Consider the following 24,506-nt stretch of genomic DNA (forward strand, 5'->3'; position numbering starts at 1 on the left):
ATGTGGGGCTTGAACTCATGAACCATGAGATTGTGACCAAGCCGAAGTGAACTGCTTAACCGTCTGAGCCACCCAGGCGCTCCAAATTTGTGATGAGTTTTAAAGGAAGATAGATTAAAAAAAAAAAAAAAAAAAGTGAATAAAATTAGGAAAGTTCCAAACATCATGTAATATGTATTGGGGGAGGGAGATGAGACATGGGAAGCAGTTTTGGGAAGGCCTAAGAGCAAGATGTTATTAGAGAGGAAACTTAACTACCAAAGCAATGGAACACAACAGGATTGAGGTAAAAATTAAGAGTTCAGACCTAATAAGAAAGGGTTATAGAAAATGTTAGAAGAATTTAGAGAGTTATTAGTGCCATTTGGAAATGATAAGAAAGAGGGGCTTTGAGCTAGAAGTTTGAGAAATTTCAGCAGTAACATAATAGTAACACTGTCAGGCTCAGCCCTGTGAGGAGTAGAAAGGATTCATTTGAGAAATGCATAAGAAGAGAGATTTTGTTACAGCTTGATGTAAGGAGAGAAGAGTGAGTGGGTTCCAGATGATTCTTAGATTTCGTACTTGGAAGACAGGTAAGATGGTGGCACTTTTCTTGCTGATCTAGAAGCTGAATGGTCAAAGACTTTTGGTATAAAGCAATTCATTCTTTGCACAAAATGCCCTGGAACACCCAATAAAATACATCCTCTGTTTAGTTCTGTGGTCAGTAAGAGGTGCCTTTAAGAGGTGGAACGGGATGCCTAGTAAAAGCTTGGGTGAATATATGTAGTGTGATAGTAAAGAGAAGGACAAACTGACATTTTATCAGGGAACCTTGGAAACATGAGAAGCAGGGCAACATACTTTTTTAAAATCGTCACCTTCAGGGGTGCGTGGATTCAGTCGGTTAAGCGTCTCTTTGTTTCGGCTCAGGTCATGGTCTCACGGTTTGTGAGTTCAAGCCCCCCATTGGGCTCTGTGCTAGCAGTGCAGAGTTGGCTTGGGATTCTCTCTCTCCTCTCTCTCTGCCTCTCCCCTACTTGTGCTGTCTCTGTCTCTCTCAAAAATAAAATAAAGCTTTAAAAAATAAATAAAATCACCACCTTCATAGGGTGGAACTTAATGAAATGGGTAGAAATTGGTTCTGAGAATAATAGACTCATTGATTATTTCATTCAGTCCAACATAAATGATAGAAATCCTGCTTTCAATATATTAAAAAATGTGCACGTTACTTCATTTATTTCTATTTTTCCTAGTTAATTTAGTAGCTGTTGCTAACATGGGGTCATCTAGGAATTCTGTGTTTTAAACTAGTATTTAAAATATACCTGGTATGCTTTTGTATTCTCTTCTCCAGAATTGAATCATTTAAAAATTTTTTAAAATTTTCTTAAGTTCATTTATTTATTTTGAGAGAGACAGAGTTCAGGCAGGGGAGGGGCAGGGAGAGGGACAATCCCAGGCTCTTACACAAGAGTTCGAAGTCCTGAAGCCATGAGATCATGACCTGAGCAGAAGTCAAGAGTTGGATGCTTAATTGACTGAGCCACCCAGGTGCCCCAGGTTTTTTTTAGATATCTATGGGAGAAAGCACTTTTTTCTAACAGTGTCATTAAAGATACAGAACAGGGGCGCTTGGGTGGCGCAGTCGGTTAAGCGTCTGACTTCAGCCAGGTCACGATCTCGAGGTCCGTGAGTTGGAGCCCCGCGTCGGGCTCTGGGCTGATGGCTCAGAGCCTGGAGCCTGTTTCCGATTCTGTGTCTCCCTCTCTCTGCCCCTCCCCCGTTCATGCTCTGTCTCTCTCTGTCCCAAAAAATAAATAAACGTTGAAAAAAAAAATTAAAAAATAAAGATACAGAACAGATGAACACAAGGGAAGGGAAGCAAAAATAATATAAAAACAAGGAGGGGGACAAAACATGAGAGACTCTTAAATATTGGAGAACAGAGGGTTACTGGAGAGGTTGTGGGAGGGGAGATGGGCTAAATGGGTAAGGGGCACTAAGGAATCTACTCCTGAAGTCATTGTTGGACTGTATGCTAACTAATTTGGATGTAAATTAAAAAAATAAAATAAAAAAAATTCTTTGTGTTGTATGAATATTTAGTGCTACCCCTAATTATTGGTTAGATGATAAGAGCAGAGATAAAGTCGGACAGAAATGTCCTTTTTGAGTATGTAAAAATGTAGATTCCTGGAATTTTCAAATTATTTGAATTTTGTTTTAACTAACAGTTTTGGTTGGTAGAGTTGAGAAATATTTAGTAAAGGATTGTGCTTATTAAGCATTAGTAATTTATCTGTTCCAGAATATTTATTTGCTAGCCAATTTATGTCATGGCCAGTTCTAGGCCCTGGGAATACAGAGATGACTAAACCTTCATGGGGTTTATAGTCTAGTGAGATAGGTAATGAACAAATCTGTGATGTGAAGAACTGATCAGTGCTTTGAAAAAATATAACCTAGAGTAAGAGAGAGAGTGATGGGGTGGGGACTGTTTAGATGGATTAATCAGGGAAGGCTGTTCTGAGGGAAGAAGAAACTCTTGCAAAGACTTTCCAGTCAGAGGGAATAGTAAATGCCAGGGAGCATGAGTCAGGATCTAGCTCACTGAGGACCAGTTTGGTATGTTGGAAGAAGAGCAAGAAAGCTGGTCTGACAAGAGCAGAGAGAACAAAGTGGAGAATGATAGGAATTGAGGGTAAAGTGGTAGGCAGGGACCAGAGCTTGTTTCACCTTCTTGCCCATGGATTTTTTTAAAATTAAAGTTATTTATTTATTTGTTTATTTATTTATTTATTTAGACAGAGACAGTACAAATTGGGGAGGGGCAGAGAGAGAGAGAAAGAGAGAGAGAGAGAGAGAGAGAGAGAGAATCCCAAGCAGGCTCTGTGATGCCACAGCGTGGAGCCTGATGTGGGGCTTGAACTCACGAAACCCTGAGATCATGACCTGAGCTGAAACCAAGAGTCACATGCTCAACCGATTGAGCCACCCAGGTGCCCCTGCCCATGGATTTTAATTTGAGTGTACAGTTGACCCTTGAATGACATGGCATAGGGGTACTAATACCCCCACCCCACCCTGCATACTGAAAAACCTGTGTATAACTTTTTGACTGCCCCAAAACTTAACTACTAAAAGCCTACTATTTTTTTAAATTTATTTACTTATTTATCTTGAGAGAGAGCAAGAGCAGGGAAGGGATATGGAGAGAGGGATACAGAGAATCCCAAGCAGGCTCTGCACTGTCAGCACATAGCCTGATGTGGGACTTGAACTCCCAAACTGTGAGATCATGACCTGAGCTGAAACCAAGAGTCCCATACTCAATTGACCAAGCCACCCAGGCACTCCCTAGTAGCCTGTGATTGACTGGAAGTCTTACCAGTAACAAATAATAAACACATTTTTTGTGTTATGTGTATTATTTTCTGTATTCTTACAATAAAGTAAACTAGAGAAAAGAAAATGTTATTAAAATATTACAGTACTGGGGCGCCTGGGTGGCTCAGTCGGTTAAGCGGCCGACTTCGGTTCAGGTCATGATCTCGCGGTCCATGAGTTTGAGCCCTACGTCGGGCTCTGTGCTGACAGCTCAGAGCCTGGAGCCTGTTTCAGATTCTGTGTCTCCCTCTCTCTGACCCTCTCCCATTCATGCTCTCTCTCTGTCTCAAAAATAAATAAACGTTAAAATTTTTTAAAAAATATTACAGTACTGTATTGCATTTATTGAAAAAAAAAATGTGTATAAATGGACCTATGTAGTCCAAACCTGTGTTATTCAAGGGTCAGCTGTAATTGGAGACCATAGGAGTTTTGGGACAGATTTGCGACATGATTTGATTTACCTTTTGAAAGTTCATTGCAGCTACTGAGTGGAAAACTGACCATAGGAAAGGCAAGGTCTCAGGCATTGGACCATTTAGGAAGCTTTTATAGTGATCCAGGCTTGTGGTTTCCAATGTGCTTATGATAATGTATGTGGTATAAGAAGAAACTGTTACAACTATATATTTATTTTTCAAAAATTAAGCTTTACTAATATTTGATATACATGTTGGTACTGGTACCTACATTCCATCTGTGTATTAGTTCCATGTGACCTACCATTTTTGGCCTGAGAAACTGGGCGAGTGCTAGTATTTACTAAGATGAGAACAGGGTGGAGCAGGGTTTGTTTGAGGGTAAGGGTAAGAAAGCAGGAACTCACTTTTGGGCATCTTAAGTTTGAGGTACCTATTCAAAATTTAATGAGATTTATCAGGTAGGTGGTTTAGATGTATGACTCTGGAACCAAGGTTAGAGATATAAATTTGGAAATCATTAGCATAGAAGCAGTATCCAACAACTGGAGCCTAATTGTGTGAATACAGATTTCAGCTTTGCCACTTACTGGCTTTAATTGTGGACAAGTTAACTTGGCATCTCTCTGCTTCATTTACCTCATCTATGAAATGGAGAAAATAAGTGTCTGCCTCACTGGGTTATTGTGAGGATTAAACGAGTTAATAAAAGCAAAGGGCTTAGAACAGCGTCTGGCACGCAGTGTACCCCAGATATTAACTATTGCTATCAATTTATAAATGGTGTTTAAGACCAGGGGATTTGATGAAATGACCTAAAGAATGAATGTAGGTAGAGAAAAGGGCCCAAGGAAGAAGTGCTGAAACACTATAACCTTTCGGATTCAGAGACCAGAGGGAGGAGACTGAGGAGTGGGGTAGGGGTCAAACGAGGAGAATATGGGGTCTGGAAGCCTGCCTAGTGAAGAAAATATTTCAAGGGGAGAAGTCATCATTGGACAAATTCTGTGCAAGAGGTTGGGTAAGATGAGGACCTAGAATTGACCATTGGGTTTGTTAAAATGGAAGCTGTTAGACACCATGAGAAGTGGTTTCAGTAGAGTGGTAGATACGAACATCTGGTTGGGGTGGCTTAAGGAGAGAATTGGAAGTACAGAACCGGAGAACATGGGTATAGACAACTCAGGAAAAGAGAATATGGAGTAGTAGTTAGAGGAATATGTGCAGAGTCCAGGAAAGGCTGGAATGGGGGTGTGTGTTGATTTAAAATGGAAGATACTACAGCAAGTTTGTATACTGATGAGAGTGTCCCAGTGGGAAGAGAGAACTTCACATATGAGTGACGTGGGATAATTGCAGTAGCCAAGACTGTCAATAGGTAAAATCAGGTGGTTTAGGGTACAATTGGAGGGATTAGTCTTAGACATTAGCAGAGACCGTTCATCCATTGATGAAGATAGAGAATATTAGTAGGGGTACAGGTAGATTGGTGGATTTGGTTATGGGATTTGGTTATGAACTAGTTTCTTGAGTGCTTTAATTTTTCCAAGAAGGGAAAGGAAAGATCATCACCAGAGAGTCAGAAGTGGGAAAGAGTTTGTAAGGTTTGAGAGAGAGAAGAGGTGGTATGATATAGGCATCTTGGAAGGTGGGAGAATTAATTAATTAATAAAAAATGTGGGAAATGCAGGTGAAATAACAAGTTCGGAGGACTCATCTGACATTGGTGATCATTAAAGTGATTCCAGCTTGCAGACGGGGGAAATGTGGTTTTGAGAGCATATATAGAGAAAAAAAGCAGTGGAGGCGACGGCTCCTGTGTTTCTATTTTGAACTCTAGTCACATGGCTGAGAGGATTGCTCTTGGAACATTCCTCAGATCCATGGATGTTGACAGAGGAATTAATAAAAGCGAATAGGCCAAAAACTAATCATTTCATTTTTACCTGTGTTTATTTTCTACATCATGATGTTTTGTGTAGAGGATGAGTTCCTAGAGGTGTTTACCTTGCCATATCTCCTTGAGCATGCCTACTTTACACAAATGATATCAAATAGGTCCTGGGATTACTTTCAGTGATTATATTTGGTTGCTAAGTTATGCTAAGAAAGTAAAAAACTCTAATAGGAAAGTTTAGTAGTTTTCTTTTTTTTTTTTTTTTTAATGTTTATTTTGAGAGAGAGAGACAGCATGAACAGGGGAGAGAGGGAGACACAGAATCTGAAACAGGCTCTAGGCTCCAAGCTGTCAGCTCTAATAGAGCCTGACGTGGGGTTTGAACCCTTGAGCCGGGAGATCATGACCTGAGTGGAAGTGGCTTAACTGACTGAGCCACCCAGGCACCCCAGTTTAGTAGTTTTTCTTGATAGAAAGCCTCACCTAAGTTTGCCCTAGGACCTGTGGTTTCCATTAGTCTAGAATTATCCCTCGTGTCGATTTCATACTTTGTTCAATTACAAGTGAATTCAAAGTCTGGTTTTTGTTTCTTTCAGGTGCTGGAGAATCTGGTAAAAGCACCATCGTGAAACAGATGAAGTAAGTTGGAACATGGCCTTTTGTAAAACTACACTTCCTCATAATGTGTGGAAGTCTGTAGTATCTTTTTATTTTATGTCCGTGGTAATGATCTATGGTTTTCTTTTTAAAGAATCATTCATGAGGATGGCTATTCGGAGGAAGAATGTAAACAATATAAAGTAGTTGTCTACAGCAATACCATACAGTCCATCATTGCAATCATAAGAGCCATGGGACGGCTAAAGATTGACTTTGGGGAAGCTGCCAGAGCAGTAAGTGTTTCTCATTTCCTCTTCACTTGCTCCCTTTGAGTAGATGCAGTTAGGCAAAATTTGCTTCATGTTTTAGGGAAATGAACGTAAGCAACAAGATAAGATGTAGCAAAATACGGTTGCTCATTTGAGAAGTATTAGCAACCAGCTTTAGAAGATATTAGATTACCACCACAAAGAAGAGTCAAGGAAATGGGATTCTGTGGGTATACTGTAGGTTTCTGTGATAATTCTTTTATTCACTTCTTTTATAGCACTGTTTACTTTTATTTTATAGTAGTAAATGCTAATAAGTTGAAATAATCTAAAAGAGGTGCCTCTGACTTCTGAGGTGTAAAGATAAAAGACAAAATCAGTCTCCCAAAGTAAACTTGATAAGGACATGGACACTAAGTCAAAATTTTAGGGGCGATTTTTAGGTATTCAATGGTACTATATCCCTATACTACATTGGACTACAGCCTATAGAATTGGATGATATGACGTCCTAGGATGATAATTACACATGTCAGATATTCAAAAGTTATGTTGATTAATTATAACACTTCGTGCACTATGTAATTCTTGTTTGTCAGTTAGAATGTTTGGTGCAGTGGGGAGAGGGCTAAAATGAAGGTAGGAGATCTTTTATATAGTCCAAGTCTATATTGTCTAAGAGAAGGCTTGGAACGTATAGAATGATTTCCTAGACCTAAGGCAGACATTCGCTGTGTTCAGAGTGTTATTCCTAGGCGCTATGGACAATAAAAGGAGGCTCTGCCTGGAAAAGCAAAGCCTCTGTGTCTGTGAACTAGCTTCGGAATTCTTATCTACTCTCAACTTATCAAATAATAAGTTATTAATGCAGATTAATATTCAGTAAATAAGTGGGGAAATTGTTGATGGGAGAAATTACAAAAGGATGGTCATAATTGGATGGTATTTGACTAGGAATCTTAGAAGTGGAGTAAGGGAAGAGGAGCCAGGGAAAAGGTTGTAAAATGATTGGAGACAAGAGTAGCAAAACAGGGGATGAGGAAATGTGTGAGGCACGACTTTTATGTTTTGTAAAAAGCTGCCATATCACAAAAATTGAAGACTTTGTTTCCCTAAGCGTCTGAGAGGGGAAAGTATGCTAGTGAATGCAAGAGTAAACACAGCATTTTTGTCTTACATCTTTCCATCCCTTCTCTACCTCCTGCTTTTCATTTCTTTTCCTTTCTTTCCTCCTCCCCCCAGCTCTCCCCGGTGTTCTTATTTTTTTCCTCCCTTTTCTCATCCCTTCCGGTCACCTAACTCTCCATCTCTGTCATGTTTGCCATATACGATAACTGGTCAGTACTACTGTATTTAGTCCCTTCCCTCTCTTTGTTGGCTTTTACTCCATCTCAGTTATTTACTCCTTCTCTTTGTTTCTTCCTTTATCTATCACCATCTGTCCTTTATATCTCTTAATCATCCTTCCTCCTTTCTTTTCTTTCCATTGTCAAATTAGCTGTTATTAATGTTTGTGTCCTCACACTGCTTTGTCACCAGATACAGTTGATGATTTCTGTCTTAGTTCAATTGCGCTGCTGTAACAAAATACAGACTGAGTAGCTTATAGACAACAGATATTTATCACACACACTTCTGGAGGCTGGAGGTGTGAGATCAGAGTGCCAGCGTGGTCAGGTGAGGGCCCTCTTCAGTTGCAGACTTTTCACTGTGTCCTCACATGGCAGAAGGAGAAGGAAACTCCTTGGCATCCCTTTAATAAGGACACTAATCCCATTCGTGGGGCCTTCACCCTCATGACCGAGGTACCTCCCAAAGGCCCCAACTCCTAATACTATGACATTGGGCGTTAAGTTTTCAACACATGAATTTTGGAGGGACACAGACATTCAGACCATAGTTTAAATGACCTCCTTTCATTTCTTTCCTTTGTCAGATCTGTGTCATTAATCTTTTGGTCCTAACACTCCTGTGTCACCAGACGTAGTCGACATCTTAATGCCTGTTAAGGCTTCCTGAATCACCTAGCTTTCCAGCATCCACCCATCCTAATCTACAACCCTACATAATTTTTTTGAAGTTTCTCTTTTTCTTCCATATGTAAAGGTTTATATTTATAATTCCTCACTTATCCTTGTCCAGTTTCTTTGGTTGGTTAGAGAGTGAATGGACAAGAATAGAGCTGGATGGTGGGTAGGTTGCTTTTTCATATCTGCTTAAGGGTAGAGATATGAAGTTCATTGTAAAGAGAGGCCTCTTTTAAAAAAAATTTTTTTTGATCTTTTTATTTATTTCTGAGATAGAAAGCCTGAGCTGGGGAGGAGCAGAGAGGGAGACAGGAACCAAAGTGGGCTGCATGCTGACAGCAGAGAACCTGATGTGGGGCTCGAACTCAGGAGCTGTGAGATCATGACCCGAGCTGAAGTTGGATGCCCAACCGACTGAGCCACCCAGGTGCCCCAAGAGAGGTCTCCTTAAAGGCCTGTAAAGAGGGTTTATTGTGGGAAGCAAGAGTAGGTCAGTGGAAGAGATTAAGTGGTAAGGAAAAAGTGTTGCTTCTTAAAGCAGCGTTTACAAAGTCAGGACAGCAAAAATATGTAGCTATAGTGCTCGCTCTCTCTCTGTTAATAAAGTTTCTAAAGCTAGAATTGTAGTATTTAAAAAAAAAGTAATGCTTATTGATGTTTTTGAATACCTGCATGAGTATAGTTCAAATTTCAGAATAGACTATAAAGTCTTCACATGTTAAATAAAGCACAATACTATATATACATAGAAGGACATGCTCAGTATTATGTTTGCCAATCAATGTACTTTTTCAGCTTCCCTCAGTCATTTGTTTCTTTATTTAAATTTTTTTCCTAAGTTTATTTATTTTGAGACAGAGAGAGCACAAGCAGGGGAGGGGTAGGGGGAGAGAGAGAGGGAGAGGGAGAGAGGGAGGGAGACAGAGAGAGAGAGAGAGAGAGAGAAAGAATCCTAAGCAGGCTAATGGGGCTTGAGCTCATGAACCATGAGATCCTGACCTGAGTGGAAATCAAGAGTTGGACGCTTAACTGACTGAGCCACCCAGGCTCCCCAAAAATAAAAATTTTAAATAAATGGGGTGCCTTTATTTATCTGATAGCACAGAGCCTGCTTGGGATTCTCTCTCTCCTCTCTCTGCCCCTCCCCTGCTCGCTCCCTCTCTCTCTCAAAAAGAAATCAATCAACCTAAAAAAAATAAAATTTTTATCTTTGAAAAGAGAGGAGGGTAATATACATGTTAGATGAAGTTCCTTAGGGATGGGCCTAAAGTATTACTTGAAAGAATGCAGAAAATCATCTTATAGAGGAGGGCTGTTACTTGGCAAAAGTTTTTAAGGCTGAAGACCCCAAATTTGGCATGGTTAGTTTTGTTTTGTTTTGCTTTGGTGGGTGCATGAGTTTTAGGAACACAGAGGTCTTAGGAGTTTGGGGTTGTGATTTCACCTGTGGTCTGAAATGCTTTTTTGCTTGCTAGTTTATTTTCATAATGACTACTTACTGATACGATTGATTGCTCCTCTTCCCCCTTTATTTTTTCTTTAACCAGTATATGTGTTCTTTAGTATCTGATTTTAATAGTTATTTGGAAATCTCTTGAGGAAGATAAATGTGAGATTTGAGGTGGAAAAGCATCCCATGAGACCTGGGTTTATTTATTTAAGATTTAATTTTATTTCTTAAGTACTCTACACTCAATATGGGGCTTGAACTCAACCCCGAGATCAAGAGTTGCATGGTCTACTGATGGAGCCAGGCACTCCACAAATTCTTCTTTTTAATCTTTTTTTTTTTTTTTTTTTAAAGATTGAGACCTTAGTTTAGTGTTAAACTTAGTTGAGTTTTAAACAAGTAAGGGTGGGTAGAATAAAGCAAAAACAATCAAGAGTTCTCATAGCCCTTTTCTGTCTTCTCTACAGCTCACATGTTTCAGGTTTAAAAACTATAACCACTTACAAAGCTCTGTCTTTGACTCATGAGTTTTGATCAGATCTCTTTGTAACTTTTTTTTTCCTCTTTATTTTTTTTTTTCCCTTTCTCTCAGAGGATTATTACTCCTTGGGGAATATAGAAACTGAATTTTTCTCTGAGGGATTTATTTCCCCCACTAGGCTTCCAGACTTCTTAACTATCTCAATTTCCTCTTCTTCCTGTTCTTCTATCTGAGCCGGAGGGGAAGAGAACACTTTTTCCTTAAATACAATTAATGTTTTACTTGCTCTGACGTGTTTAGACTTTACCTCTTACATGTTAGTTTATTCATTTCTGTTTTTATTGTAGGCTTCCTTTAACAGAATGGGAATATGTTCTATGTGCCCATCTCACAGACCAGTTTTTTCTGTTAAAAATCATGATTAACCAGGGTGATTTGTAGGGTAGTCAGAAGAGATCTTTTCAGGGGATGGTGGTATGTGGTAGAGGGACTGAAATAATTCCTCACCTTAGCTCTGCACCTCTAACTATAGTGGAGTGAATAGGGGGAATGACTTCATTGTAAATTCTCTCAGACTGCCCTGCCTGGAAAGGTCTCTTTAATACCTCTCTTGAAATAACGTAACATACAGTGTGTGTGTGTGTGTGTGTGTGTGTGTGTGTGTGTGTGTGTGTATTTTTGAGAGAGAGTGAGTAAGCAGGTAAGGGGCAGAGAGAGAGGGAGACAGAGGATCTGAAGAGGGCTTGAACTCACAGACCATGAGATCATGACCTGAGCTGAATCAGACGCTTAACCGCTGGGCCACCCAGGCAGCCCTGTGTATGTGTGTGTTTTACAGAGACTCTCGTCAGATCTTTAAGAAATGGAGAATCATTTGTCTCTCTTTCTTAATTGCTTTTTTCAGGATGATGCCCGGCAATTATTTGTTTTGGCTGGCAGTGCTGAAGAAGGAGTCATGACTCCAGAACTAGCAGGAGTGATTAAACGGTTATGGCGAGATGGTGGGGTGCAAGCTTGCTTCAGCAGATCCAGGGAGTATCAGCTTAATGATTCTGCTTCATAGTAAGTAATTTTTCCCTGTGAAACTATAACAGAAAATAATTTGGTGACCCTAACAAAGTTCATTGTCCATAAGGAAACATTTAAGTAACAGACACTCTTAGAAGTCTATAGTATCTCTTGTAAAGATGGTTTCAGTTTAGGGCTATATAGCCCGTGGTCATTTTGTATGACTTGGAGAAAAATGTTTCCTCTTGAAATGTAAATGGGAGAATTGGCATGATGAAAAGTAACTCCGTGTTAGTTTGTAATAAGTAAATGAAATAGAGAAATCTTTTGCAGCTGGATCTGGGATCTCTTCCAATGCAGTTTAAGTTCCCTCTGCATAAGGACTTTGCCAGCTAGTGAGGGAAATTAGAATAGTGATATCCCTTTTTATGCACCCAGCTCTGTGACTGGGCTGCACTATGGATTTCTCTGGTACTAGTCATCACTTATAAATCTTTTGCCAGATCACAATAGTAGACTTTGTACAGAAAGAGAATGTTGAGTCTTGGAAGGAAGTCAAAGCGTCTATTTGTCAAGGAAATTCTCTTAAATGTTACATATTTAGAGAATTTGTAATTGATACTTGTGCTAGGCTATTACATGCTATCCTATTTTGCTTCTTTTACAATACGTTTATTTATACGACCTGTATCCAGAATGTATTTTTTGAATGTGCCTTTTGGGGGCTTGGTAAGTTCTTGGTACCTGTATGCATTTCTGTATTAATTGAAGGCACTTCTGAGCATTAAGGTATTTTCTTCAATAATCTATTTTCATATTCTTCTAATTTGTTCTAGAAAGAAGTTAAATTAAAAATTTTTTAATGTTTATTTTTGAGAAAATGAGAGAGACACAGAGTGTGAGTTGGGGAGGGACAGAGAGAGAGGGAGACAGAATCCGAAGCAGGCTTCAGGCTGTGAGCTGTCAGCCCAGAGCCTGACACCGGGCTCGAACCCACAAACTGAGATCATGACCTGAGCTGAAGTTGGACCCTTAGCTGACTGAGTCACCCTGGCACCCTGAAAAAGTTAAATTATATTTGAAAAACTTAGTTATTATTTAAATGAAAACTTAACTTTAGAAACAAGGATCTTTTAATATGTTTTAGTTGCAAATGTTGGTAGTTTCAATAATTCTCGCAATAGTCATGAAAGGTAGATTGTAATTATTACCTTTTTTAAAAAAAAATCATACTTCATTGAGCTCTGAATCGTCTAACTACACCAGAGTACATGTGATTTATAGAGTTTTTCCCCCCTGAGTTTTGGTTGAGGCTTGACTAATTCCTTAACATTAATAGTAGTACTTAGTTTTATAGAAGCTCGTTAATGATTCACTTATAATGGTGCCACCTGTTCTTCAGTTTTCTAGCCAAAAAAATCTTAAAATGTTTTTTCAACGTTTATTTTTATTTGAGAGACAGACAGTGTGTGAGCTGGGGAGGGGCAGAGAGAGAGGGAGAGAGAATTCCAAGCAGGCTCCAGGCTCTGTGCTGACAGCAGCAAGCCTGATGTGGGGCTTGAACTCACGAGCCATGTGTGAGATCATGACCTGAGCTGAAGTCAGATGCTTAACCAACTGAGCCACCCAGGCACCCCTAGCCAAAAAATCTTTAGAAACCCTGAAATTACCAGAATTTTAATTTAGCTTTGAAGCAGTCTTTTAATTATTTCACTGAATACTTACAATTTGTTTTTGGACCTAGATTTTTAAGAAAACCACAAGTTTTCCATTTCATGAATGAAAACAGGAAATATGGAAAAATGGAAAATAGTTCTCATTTTAATTTTAGTAATGTAGACACCATTCTGTAATGTCCTATCAAACATCAGAGCCTACAAATGACCCATTAACTGTAAATGTCTGAGGGCTTTTGTTTTGGTTTTGTTTTCGTGCTGTGCAATGCGCAGTTGATTCAGTATTTAGCATTAAATTTCAGGAATCTTTCTTTAATAAGAATAACATCTCGATATTTGTTTTTAATTGGCCCTCATAGTTTAGTTTTGGTAGAATTAAAACCACTTTTGTGTGGTATGTATAGAACTTTAATTGTTCTGTGCTAGGTTCATGCTTTTTCTCATGATGATTTCTGTGATACTGCAGGTCTGATTTTGTTCTGCCACTTTAGTGACAAGTTCAGAATCTACTTTTGGTAAGGAACGAGTTTATAGTTTAGTCTGTTGACTTGCTGTGCACGTGGTTGGCTTCACCAGGTAAAAATAAATGTATCTTTTATTTAGTTACCTAAATGATTTGGATAGAATATCCCAAACCAACTACATTCCAACTCAGCAAGATGTCCTGCGGACAAGAGTGAAGACCACAGGCATCGTGGAAACGCACTTCACCTTCAAAGACCTATACTTCAAGTAAGTCCTCAATTCGCCTTTTTGCTAGATGTGCCAAAGACAGATGTCTTCCCTTTAGTTAATCTCTTAATCAGGGTAAAATTTCTCTAGGCAATATTCTTTGGTTTAAAAACCTACCGTCACGTTCGTCAGCCAGTATTTGAATGTTTTCCCTGAATGGGGGCCCAAACCTTTCGTCTTTGTCCATATAACATCAAATATTTTTGTCCATTTGGAGGAATTGAAATTCAAAATTAAATTGTAAATATCAATAAAAGTAATCATATGGTTATCGGTTTATTTTATTTTTATTCTTTTCAGCTGCTTTTTTGTTGGAATCATCAAAACAGGTATTGAACGTTTGTTGTTTAGAAAGGTAACAACAATACTAAGGCTAGAAAACTAGTTTTTTGGCTTAGTAGTGTGGCTTTGTTCTGCCATTTTGATATTAAAATAGAAATGCTTTACTCACCCATGTCAATCCTTCCTTACTGGAGTGCATTTCCCTTTTAAGTTTAATGGAATGGAGCTGATACTGTCATGGCTCTTGGACTGCATTGTGCACAGTATCATGCACAACTGAGTTTTTAATGTAGTATAGAATGGAAAATCAATCTGGAGATAGAGGTATTTTGGGGAAGTATGATGATATAGAAAAAGTGGTTGTTTTAGAGAGAGAGAATTCTAGGATATGAATACAAAGAACTTTCTCATTAGCATTAGTTATTCTAAAATAGGCTTCAGCTTATCTGTGTGTTAATGGTCTTTTGTAAATATTAGAACTGTCTTTTTGGTTCCCACTTTCTGCTTTTGTGACCTTTGAGATTAGGAGTAAGCTTTTCCCCTTCAATATATGATGTTCTTTCCAGTTGCTTCATTATGCTTGTATGTAGCCTGTGATACTCAGCAGTGTCAAACGCAAATGTAACTTCTAGCTAGGAGCTTCTCAGTTTTTTTCTCTCTGAAAATATTTGCTTCGCAGGATTTGTGAAATCCACACGGAGTTTAGGTATTACTAGATTCCAGTGGAGGTCTTGAAATCTTAATAAACCAAAACAGGTTTGAAACATGGTGCAAAAAAATAGTAGTTCAGCTGAATATTGGTAGAATAGGAGAGCTACTTCTCTTTAGCACTGATGAATTTATCTAACTAGAGTAGCAAAGACCATATGGATTTATCTATCACCCATGAAGCCATAAGAATGAGATGCCTTTTGTGTACGGTAAGATTAGTAATCCATTTATAATTAAATGCGGTGAACTTTTAGTGCGGGGAAACATTCTTGTTGATGTCATGGATTGATCTTTAGTTGGGTAAATCCTGTTGGTCTTCTTATGTCAGGATCAGTAGCCAGGCTTCGTTAAGGTGCTGTACCCACTTAATTGTTGGCATGTAGATATCTTGTTATGAAGTACTATCACTTCTTCCTTTTCCTCTTCTCTCTAGGCAAAACCACTATCCATTCATTCAAACATTTATTGAGCATCTGCTATATGCAAGGCATTGTGTAATTGCTTACTTGCCTCTCAGTTATGAGGTAATGTTTATAAAATGTTCATCTGTTAGTAAATTATATTGTAAATATTAATATGTGCTAAAAGCCCACCTTGGGGACATCTTAATATTCTTCCAGTTTCATGGACTTTGTAGAAGAAAATGAAGGGGTAAGCTGAAATTATTGGTGTACCAGTGTGTCTCCCCTTGAGAGACTTTTATGGTGATATATATGATGTCCGTTTTCCTCAAACCTATAATATGACCCTGTATCAAAGCCAGCTTGTGATTGTATCATTCCAGTTGTCATGACCAAAGGCTGGAAAAACAAACGAGCAAAAAAAGGTGCTAAATCAACCAAAAGAAAAGGCTGAGTCATGAAGAGATAATATGATTGTTCTTTTCAAACGTACATTGAGAAATTACTCAGTGATGTCTTATTTCTCTCAATTTCTCGGGGAAAATTCTTTGGAAATAGACCCCTCGTCACCACTGTCGATCTTGACATACTAAACCTACCTGCATGCCTCCTCAGACACTGGTACCAGCTAACAGACAAAGCACTGCAGGTGTTCCCCTTACTGTAGGAAGTAGATGAGGATGCTGTTGACAGAAGTACAGCAGTTGAGCCAGGATATTAAAAGGGAGTGATGGACTGAAACTCATCTGGAGTGGAACATAAAGTTTGTCAACAGCTTAGTTAGCTTTAGATGAGACCTAAGAGTTCGGAGACACTGGCTAAATAAGTTTGGTTTTTAGATATTGGGTTCTTAGAGTCCTACCCTGAAATACAATTTACCTTCTCCATTAATCTCTAAAATATTTTTTCCTTAAAATAAGGAACCTCAGCTTTAAAAAACCTCAGCTTTAAACCTCGGCTTTAAAAAAGGAAGAATTTTTTTTTTACAAAGTAAGGGAAATAAACATTTTGGAAGCAGAATGCAAGTTGGAGATTTCTAGTTTTTCAGTGTTCTCTTTAACTAAAGAGTAAACCATTTCGAGAGGTAGAGTGGTGGTGTGGGTAAGAGCCAGGGCGCCGGAGTTAGAGTGCCTGGGTTCAGAGCCCCAGTCCCCATTTGTTAGTAGTGTGCCCTTGGGCAAATTACTTAACATATCTGTGCACTGGAGATAACAATTGTACTTACAGGAGTGTTGTGAGGGTCAAATGAGTTAATGCACTTAAGATGTTTAGGATTGTATCTGGCACCATGGTAAATGGTAAATATTAGTTATTCTTGCTGTTATCTTAAGTTATATTATTCAGCTCTTCATTTTTCCTGTCTTTTTCTCCCCGTCTTCCTTTAATCCATTTCAGTGCTTATTCTGCTGATTTTTGAGATATAATTTCATCTGATAGAAGCTTTGATAGAGAAGGCTCAGCTAGTTATTTACAATGAGAATTTTGATTATCCCTAGATTTTATTTGCTCATGTTATTCTCTTTTGACCATGGATTATTAGTTTGACTCCATTTTATCTGCTGCTTGTTTGTCTTTTCTGTTATAAATTGGGTGTTCCACATGCAATAGTGGGAGGTTCCCTAACCATTTCAGTGTAGGGAGAGGTGTGTTTGTGACCTTGCTGAATTTGTGCTTTCTTTCCCTTTACTTCAGGATGTTTGATGTAGGTGGCCAGAGATCAGAACGCAAAAAGTGGATTCACTGTTTTGAGGGAGTGACAGCAATTATCTTCTGTGTGGCCCTCAGTGATTATGACCTTGTTCTGGCTGAGGATGAGGAGATGGTATGTTGGGTCTTCTGGTAAAAAGGCAGTCTAATGCAGCCAGGAAATGGAAAATAACTTAGGAAGATTCAGTGCATACATTTGCTCGTTGGACCAAAACTTGATTCCTTAATTTTTTTCCTGTCAGTGGGTTTAGAATTTTAAAATACTGATCCATGCTCTATTAATTCTTAAGAGATATGACAGCACACTGAGTATGTGGGCAGGATTAAGTGCTCTTGGTAGCCATTCTTCTTCCCATCTCCCAACCTCCAAGAACTACAAAAATGAGGACTGGATTAACTTTTGAGTTGTCAGTCTCTGGTTTATTTCCATGAATGCCATTCCGTGCTTTTAAAACTTGTTGGTCTGCTTTTTCATTAACAGTTAATCCACTTTTGCTTTCTGTTACTGACATCCTTTTTTTCCCCCCTCAGAACCGAATGCATGAAAGCATGAAACTGTTTGACAGCATTTGTAACAACAAATGGTTTACAGACACTTCAATCATTCTCTTCCTCAACAAAAAAGATCTTTTTGAGGAAAAAATAAAGAGGAGTCCATTAACTATCTGTTATCCAGAATACACGGGTAAGAGATCATGAACGATTTTGTTCACACTTCAGTGGCATTCCTATACCTGCCTTTTTATTTTAAACAATGCATGTATAACCTTATGGAGAGTGTTCACTGGTAGTGGTATTAACATTAAGCATGTGATTAAGACCAGTTAAGTCTAAAGTGCTGTTCCTGACATAATTGAGTTTACTGTGTTTATTTTATATTTCTGTCTTCCTCACTGTTTGAGGAAAATAGAGAAAAATAAAAATCAAAATTTGGTGTAAGTATGTTAAAAAAATACGAGAAGATGCAGTCATTGCACTCAAGACACAGTAGTTGTAGAGAGAGGGGCACACATAAAGAATTTCATTATAGTATGAAATGCTCATTAACAGAAGACGTGGTTACTGCTGTGGGTTCAGTGTCCTCTTTTTGCCAGAGGAAATGACACTTGGAGTGAGATAACGAGAGGATGAATTAGAAATGATGAGGTAGACTGAGGAATAAAAGCATTTTAGGAAGATGGAATAACCTGTAGGAAAATATGGAGGTTTAAAAAAAAAAAAAAAAAGACAGGATACATTTTGGAACCTAGAAGGAATTTGGTATTGTCAGAGCTTAAAGTGGTGGGAGGGAGTTGTTGAAGTGATGGGTGGGATGCTCACGGAGGGCTTTGTATTTCATACTGAGATAGGGGCAAGCTGTCCAAGGATTTTGATTCGGATACATGATGTAGGAGAAACTGCTTTAGAAAGATGATACAGGGGAGCTTGGATGGCTCAGTTGGTTAAGCATCTGACTTCAGCTCAGGTCATGATCTCACGATTCGTGGGTTTGAGCCCCACATCGGGCTCTGTGCTGACAGCTCGGAGCCTGGAGCCTGCTTTGTATTCTGTGTCTCCCTCTCTCTCTGCCCCTGCCCACTCTCACTCTGTCTCTCAAAAGTAAACATTAAAAAAATTTTTTTTAACTTAAAAAGAATAGAGCATAAAAAATATGAAAAAGAAAAGAAAGATGATATAATAAATGGCAATAAAGATGGATAGTAGGGGAGTTGAATTAGTAAGGAGTCACTTAGGATGCAAATAAAAACTTTAGGTGAAGATACAGGGATATATCATAGAAGCCAAGGGCAAGAACGCAGATGTATCTTAAGAATGCATTTAGAACTAGGAAATGGAAAAGTGTCAGGGATCCTGGAAGTACTTCTTTCCCCATCTTTTCTCTCCTTCTGTGTATCTTCTGCTTACCAACTTTCTGTGCTACTCAGTTTATGTGATATAAGATGGCCCTGCCATGGTCTTTCTCCTGCAGTTAGGTATGTATGTATGTATGTTTATTTTGAGAGAGAGAGACACACACAGAAAGAGAGAAGGAATACCAAGCAGGATCCATGCTCAGCGTGGAGCCGACATGGGGCTTGATCCCACCACCATCATAAGATCATGCCCTGAGCCAATTTCAGGAGTCGGGCACTTAACCATCTGAACTACTACCCAGGCACCCTTTTCTCCTGCATTTAAAAGGTAAGGCTCGGGCACACGGCTGGCTCATTTGGTAGAGCATGTGACTTTTGATCTCAGGGTTGTAAGTTTGACCCCATGTTGGGTGGAGAGATTACTTAGAAATAAAATCTTAAAAACAATTTTTTTTTTTTTTTTAAAAGACCAGGCTAAACTGATAATGGTTGGCCCCATGTTCAAATTCCTAGGGGACAGATTCTGGCCAAGGTTAAGCCAGGTAAAAATACTTAGCCCAGTTAATGTCAGGGATGCAAACACGAATGCCAGGGCTGTACCACTATAACCTTTAGATCAGAACTGGATATTTTCAGAGAAGGAGAACTTTTTTTTTTTTTAGCTGAGCGGACACTGTAAATGCTTTCTGTAATAAAGTGAAGAGGGTAGCTAAGGTAAAGAAGCCAGAAGAGTCAAAGGTACTCCCAGAGTTCTGTCTTGATTGGCTGCTGGTGCTGTGGTCTCTAATTGATATTTAGGAATATTGATTTTGAAGTATCTGAAGAACATCCAGATGGGGGTATCTTATAGGCAGGTGTATATGTGGCCTTGGAGTTTTGGGAGAGATTGGGGGTTAGATATATTGATTTGAGATCATGTATAAATACAGCATGGAAATGGATCAGATGACATGGGGTGATGATATAGAATGAAAACAGAAAAGGACCATGGATAGAATGAGAGAGAATTTCAGACTTTTTTGGCAGGAGAGAAAGAAAGGTTTGTATTCGGTATAAAGACGAGAACCAGGAGAGCCAAGGTATCAAAAGCTAGGAGTTTAAGAAGTGAGTGAGGGGTGGTCAACAATGTTATGTACAAAGTAAGATACACATTGAAAAATGGCCTCTGGAGTTAGCGGTCCAGGAGATCGTGAATGTTACTGAGAGCAGTGTCAGTAGAGCCAGGACAGTGAGTTACTGAGTGGGAAGTGGAGAAATGAAGATAGGTATAGCCTACTGTAACTTGGATTACAGGGGAAGGAAAGATTTAAGAATGTTCATAAGCTTGGAGGTAAGATTTTATAGCAGAAGAGAAGTTGTAAAAATTGGATGTAATTGATGGAGCAAGATTTGTAAGCAGGTGGGAAAGGAAGGAATCAAGGAATTCCATACAATGGAATTATTATTATTATTATTATTATTCAGCCATGAAAAGGAATGAAGTACTGATACATGCTACAACTTATACGAACCTCATAAACATTATGCCAAGTGAAAGGAACCAAACACAACAGGTCACATTGTTGTGTGATTGTTTTGTGTGATATTCCCCAAATAGACAAATCCATAGAGACAGCAGATTGGTTGGTGGTTACCAGGAGATGGGGGGAGGTACTGTGGGGAGAATTAGGAATGATTACTTATTGGGAATGGGTTGTTTTTCTGGGTTGGTGAAGACGTTTTGAAACTAGAGAGAGAAGGTGGTTGCATAACATTGTGAATACATTATGCCACTGTATTGTGCACTTGTATGTTATGTAAATTTCACCTCAACTTAAAAGTCTTGGTAGAGCAGTTAAATTTTGAACCAGAAGGGAGACCTCTCTAAGACCAAAGGTATAAATAAGTGGAGATACAGGTAACTTTTTAAGTGAGGTGGTGGGCTAAAAAGTTGAGATGTAGTGTAAGCCCCCTGGCCTTTCTTTTCTCTGGGAATTTGCAAATGTAGTCAGAATCAGGAGAGAGGTGAGTAGAAAAGTAGCCAGGTTTTAAGGTGGAGAGAAATCTTAAGTCGAAGGATTGACAGTGTTCTAGCTGAAAATCTTCCACATAGCAAAGAGCCCTCAATATCATAGCTTTTTTTTTTTTTTGGTGAACTTGTAAGCCTGTCTTGCACTGGCTTCATTCTTCTTAAGAAGTCTCATGGTCCTCATTTCCCAAGTGTCAGTATCTGTTCTACCAGCCAGAATTCGCTTTTCAGTCCCCCTCTCTCCTTTAATATACAGAAGTTCTGCAGATCTCATGAAACCTATTTCAAGCACCTACCAAGCTGTCTTCCTTTATTTCTTTAAATATTCTGTTTAAATAACATTCCTTTCTTGTTGGTACTTGTTGTTGTGTCTAATGTCACTTAATTTCACAAATGTTATTTGTGGAAAACAGCCTCTGGTTTACAAGAATAAAGTATTGTGTTTTTGTTGTTGAGTTTTTCCGGTTCTGTAGTCAGTTTCTAGGGCAATTCTAAAGGCTCACGGGCAGTTAAGATGGTGTAGAAGCGTGTGGGTAAGTGATAAGAGTTGAAAATAAGGTTTTCTTTTGAGCCCCCTCCCCTTTAAAAAATGACAGCTTAATTGAGATAAGTTAATAATTTATATGCCACAGAAACACATTTTAAAGGGCATAATTCAGGCCCCTTTCCCTTTCACATGTACTAGTTTACCTTTCATTAAATTATTGCCATAAGGCTCTGAAGCTAAGCTTCCTTAAAACTGGTATGATTTTGAAAAGAAGCATGACTATTTTGAATTGTTTATGTCAAGATCACTCCAAGGAGCACAGGCTCTCTGACCTTTTCAACAGTTGTGTCCTAGCAACGCATCTTCCTACTTCCCTAGTTTCCTTTTGTACATTTTTGGTTTTTTAGCTGAAAAGTCTAAATGAAAGGGGAAAAAGGAAAAGGCTCGTTTCCCTAGATCTTGTCGTGTGATGATTTTGTTTTACTTAGAGTCTGCTCTCAAGAAAGCCTAATGATTATAGAATTAAAGAAATCTGTCTATATTCATTTGGGTTATTCCCTCCATCAGTCAGTGGGGATGGCCTGACTTAGTTGAGTTCAGGCGGCTATTATAATTTAAACTGAGAATATTGAGTGTCTGCTTCAGGTTCCAATACATATGAAGAAGCAGCTGCTTATATTCAGTGCCAGTTTGAAGATCTGAACAGAAGAAAAGACACCAAGGAGATCTATACTCACTTCACCTGTGCCACAGACACCAAGAATGTGCAGTTTGTTTTTGATGCTGTTACAGATGTCATCATTAAAAACAACTTAAAGGAATGTGGACTTTACTGAAGAGGGTTGGAGATTAATGAAAGGTAAAACTTCAGACAATTTAGTTATAGTGCTCTAGTGATGTCTCTGGACTTTGTAAACTATTCTAATTAAGAATGTTCTTCTTTTCTAGTTATTACAGTGTGGAGTGTTGAGACCAGACTTCTTTTGCTGTCTCATTGGACAGCTGCAAGCATGAACGGGACCAGGGAATGGCAGCAGCATGCAGAATCTTAGCACTCTTTAGCACAATCTTCTGTATTAGGGAACTCTTAATTGACATGAGATGCTAAAGTCAGACATTGGAATTGGAACGACTGTATAAAGTATGATTCGATCATCAAGACATCACTTGGATTTCATAATCTCAAATGTTTAGGGCCGATGTGAAGTTGAGGTGCTGCATTCCAGAACTTTAATATGTAGCTTACTCTTTTTTTTCCTTAACAAACCACCACTAGTTCATTTTTAAAGTTTTTTTTTCATCAAGAGAATAATGTTACTAGATTTTATTTCTTTGTTTGCAAGAGAATCTTTATTAAAACATAATCTTAACTATGCACATGATGTGACCAGATCATCTTGAAAATACTCCTCTTAGTAGGAGCTCTTTGTTTTTAACTTTTGGTATGGTCAGAACATCGTATTTCCATAATTACTTAATTCTTTATGGTTATTGGGGCTATGACTATAGCTTTTTTGGATGAAATTTATGTTACTCTCCTGCTCAAAGTACCATCATGGTTTTTAAGTGGTAATTACATTGGAGAGTTCTGTAATAAGATTCTCACTCTCTAACTTTTGTTTAAGTTTATGGTTTAAGGTTAACCTGGTTTATGCTGATTACCAAATTACTAGGTAAATGCTGATGTAGGATGTAAAGTTAGTTTCTTGGATACGGACACACCCAGGGCAGCTGTCAATTAGAAATGCAAATTGCAAAATTCCAAACAGAAACCGTGACTTTGCTGCTACATATTTACTAAATTGACCACTTTGGTTCTTGCTTGTTTGTCTCAGTCATAGGGAGTTCTGTAAAAGATGCCCCTTGTTTTCCATCTTCCATGGCCTTTTCTGTTGGGAAACATCTAAAGTGTATTAACAGTGCATGCTTTTACTTTGTAAATGTGGTGCCAAATCCCTGTTTGCCATTGTTTTTATTGTAGCAATGTTAATTGTAGTAATCCTTAGTCAGTACCTTCTTTTGCCGAAACTCCTGCATTTTGGGACTTTTTCCACTATGTTGTATGTACAGATTTTAATCTGTTATAGTTGGCAGCAGTATTAAAATGGTGAGTAAAGAGTCCAGGTTTGTTCCTGTTTGTAATTAGTCCTTTCTGGAAATATTTTCTTCTGTTTCTTTTTGTTCCTGCTGAATGTGCTTTGGCCTTTGTCTGAGAGTGGGTTTAGGTAGAGGGTTCCCTGAAGGTCTAGTCTTTTGGTGTGGTAGTATTGTTTTATTTTGGCCTGACTGAGGGTCTTATGTCATATCTGTGTCAGTGACATGCAGTCATAATCCATTTTCCGGGTTTACATTTTGGTTTTGTGGAGAGCTTTATTCACCTCGGCCTGTAGGTCCTTTTGTATAATGTACAGCAAATGTCTTTAAATATTGAATGGGCCTTTGGGGGAAGGCAGATGAAGAGAATGTATTGTGAGCATTCCAAATCAGCAGTTTGAGCAGTGCCTTTGGGGTCCAGTCTTTTCAGATTGGATTCTATGTCATCTTTTCATGTGACCTTTTACTAGTTTAAAAAAAAAAGAAAAAGGAATGATGGTCAGCAAAGCTAATTCAGAAAGCAAGCCACAGCACTTCAGTGCCTTTATTGGAATTTTTTTTCTTACTCTTTTTGGAAAAGTATAACTATGCAGATGCTATAACGGTACTATATAAACAATTTCTTTAGGGCTGGGAAAACTGCATCTAAAAGAAAGAAAATGATCAGCTTCGATTGGTGATTAGTTTATACCCACAATGTAGATAGGACCGATAGTTCCTGTTCATTTTGAATAATCTTTTCCTTATTGTATTTTGTGATCTAGAATCATCTGGAAATGAGAACTCGTGGAATATTGTTTTAACTGTAGTCTTTCTATAGTCAGGGCTAATGGGATGGTGTTGATGATAATCCAAAATAACAAATAATCTGAATGCGTTAATTTTACTTTGAAATGCACCTTGTATTTTCATTTGAATATGTCTATCTGATATGTTCATTTTTTAGCTTTTCTGTTAATGAAAAAATAGTAATTCTCTGATTTTTTTTGCCCCCATACCATTTACATTTTTCTTTATTTACATGAAGAT

At 38.4% G+C, this 24,506-nt stretch overlaps 1 protein-coding gene across 1 annotated transcript in view; it reads left to right on the top strand.

The window, feature by feature from the left end:
• Positions 1-23,504, top strand: part of GNAI3 (G protein subunit alpha i3) — a 38,591-nt gene extending 15,087 nt beyond the window's left edge. The window contains exons 2-9 of the mRNA XM_043575783.1: positions 6,288-6,330; positions 6,443-6,584; positions 11,423-11,580; positions 13,806-13,934; positions 17,021-17,150; positions 17,567-17,720; positions 22,029-22,242; positions 22,332-23,504. Of these exons, the coding sequence (XP_043431718.1) occupies positions 6,288-6,330; positions 6,443-6,584; positions 11,423-11,580; positions 13,806-13,934; positions 17,021-17,150; positions 17,567-17,720; positions 22,029-22,219 (947 nt within the window). The 3' untranslated portion in view covers positions 22,220-22,242; positions 22,332-23,504. The remainder of the gene's footprint in view (positions 1-6,287; positions 6,331-6,442; positions 6,585-11,422; positions 11,581-13,805; positions 13,935-17,020; positions 17,151-17,566; positions 17,721-22,028; positions 22,243-22,331) is intronic.
• Positions 23,505-24,506: the final 1,002 nt, after the last annotated feature.

This window comes from Prionailurus bengalensis, chromosome C1 (assembly GCF_016509475.1).
Source record: "Prionailurus bengalensis isolate Pbe53 chromosome C1, Fcat_Pben_1.1_paternal_pri, whole genome shotgun sequence".
NCBI lineage: Eukaryota > Metazoa > Chordata > Mammalia > Carnivora > Felidae > Prionailurus > Prionailurus bengalensis.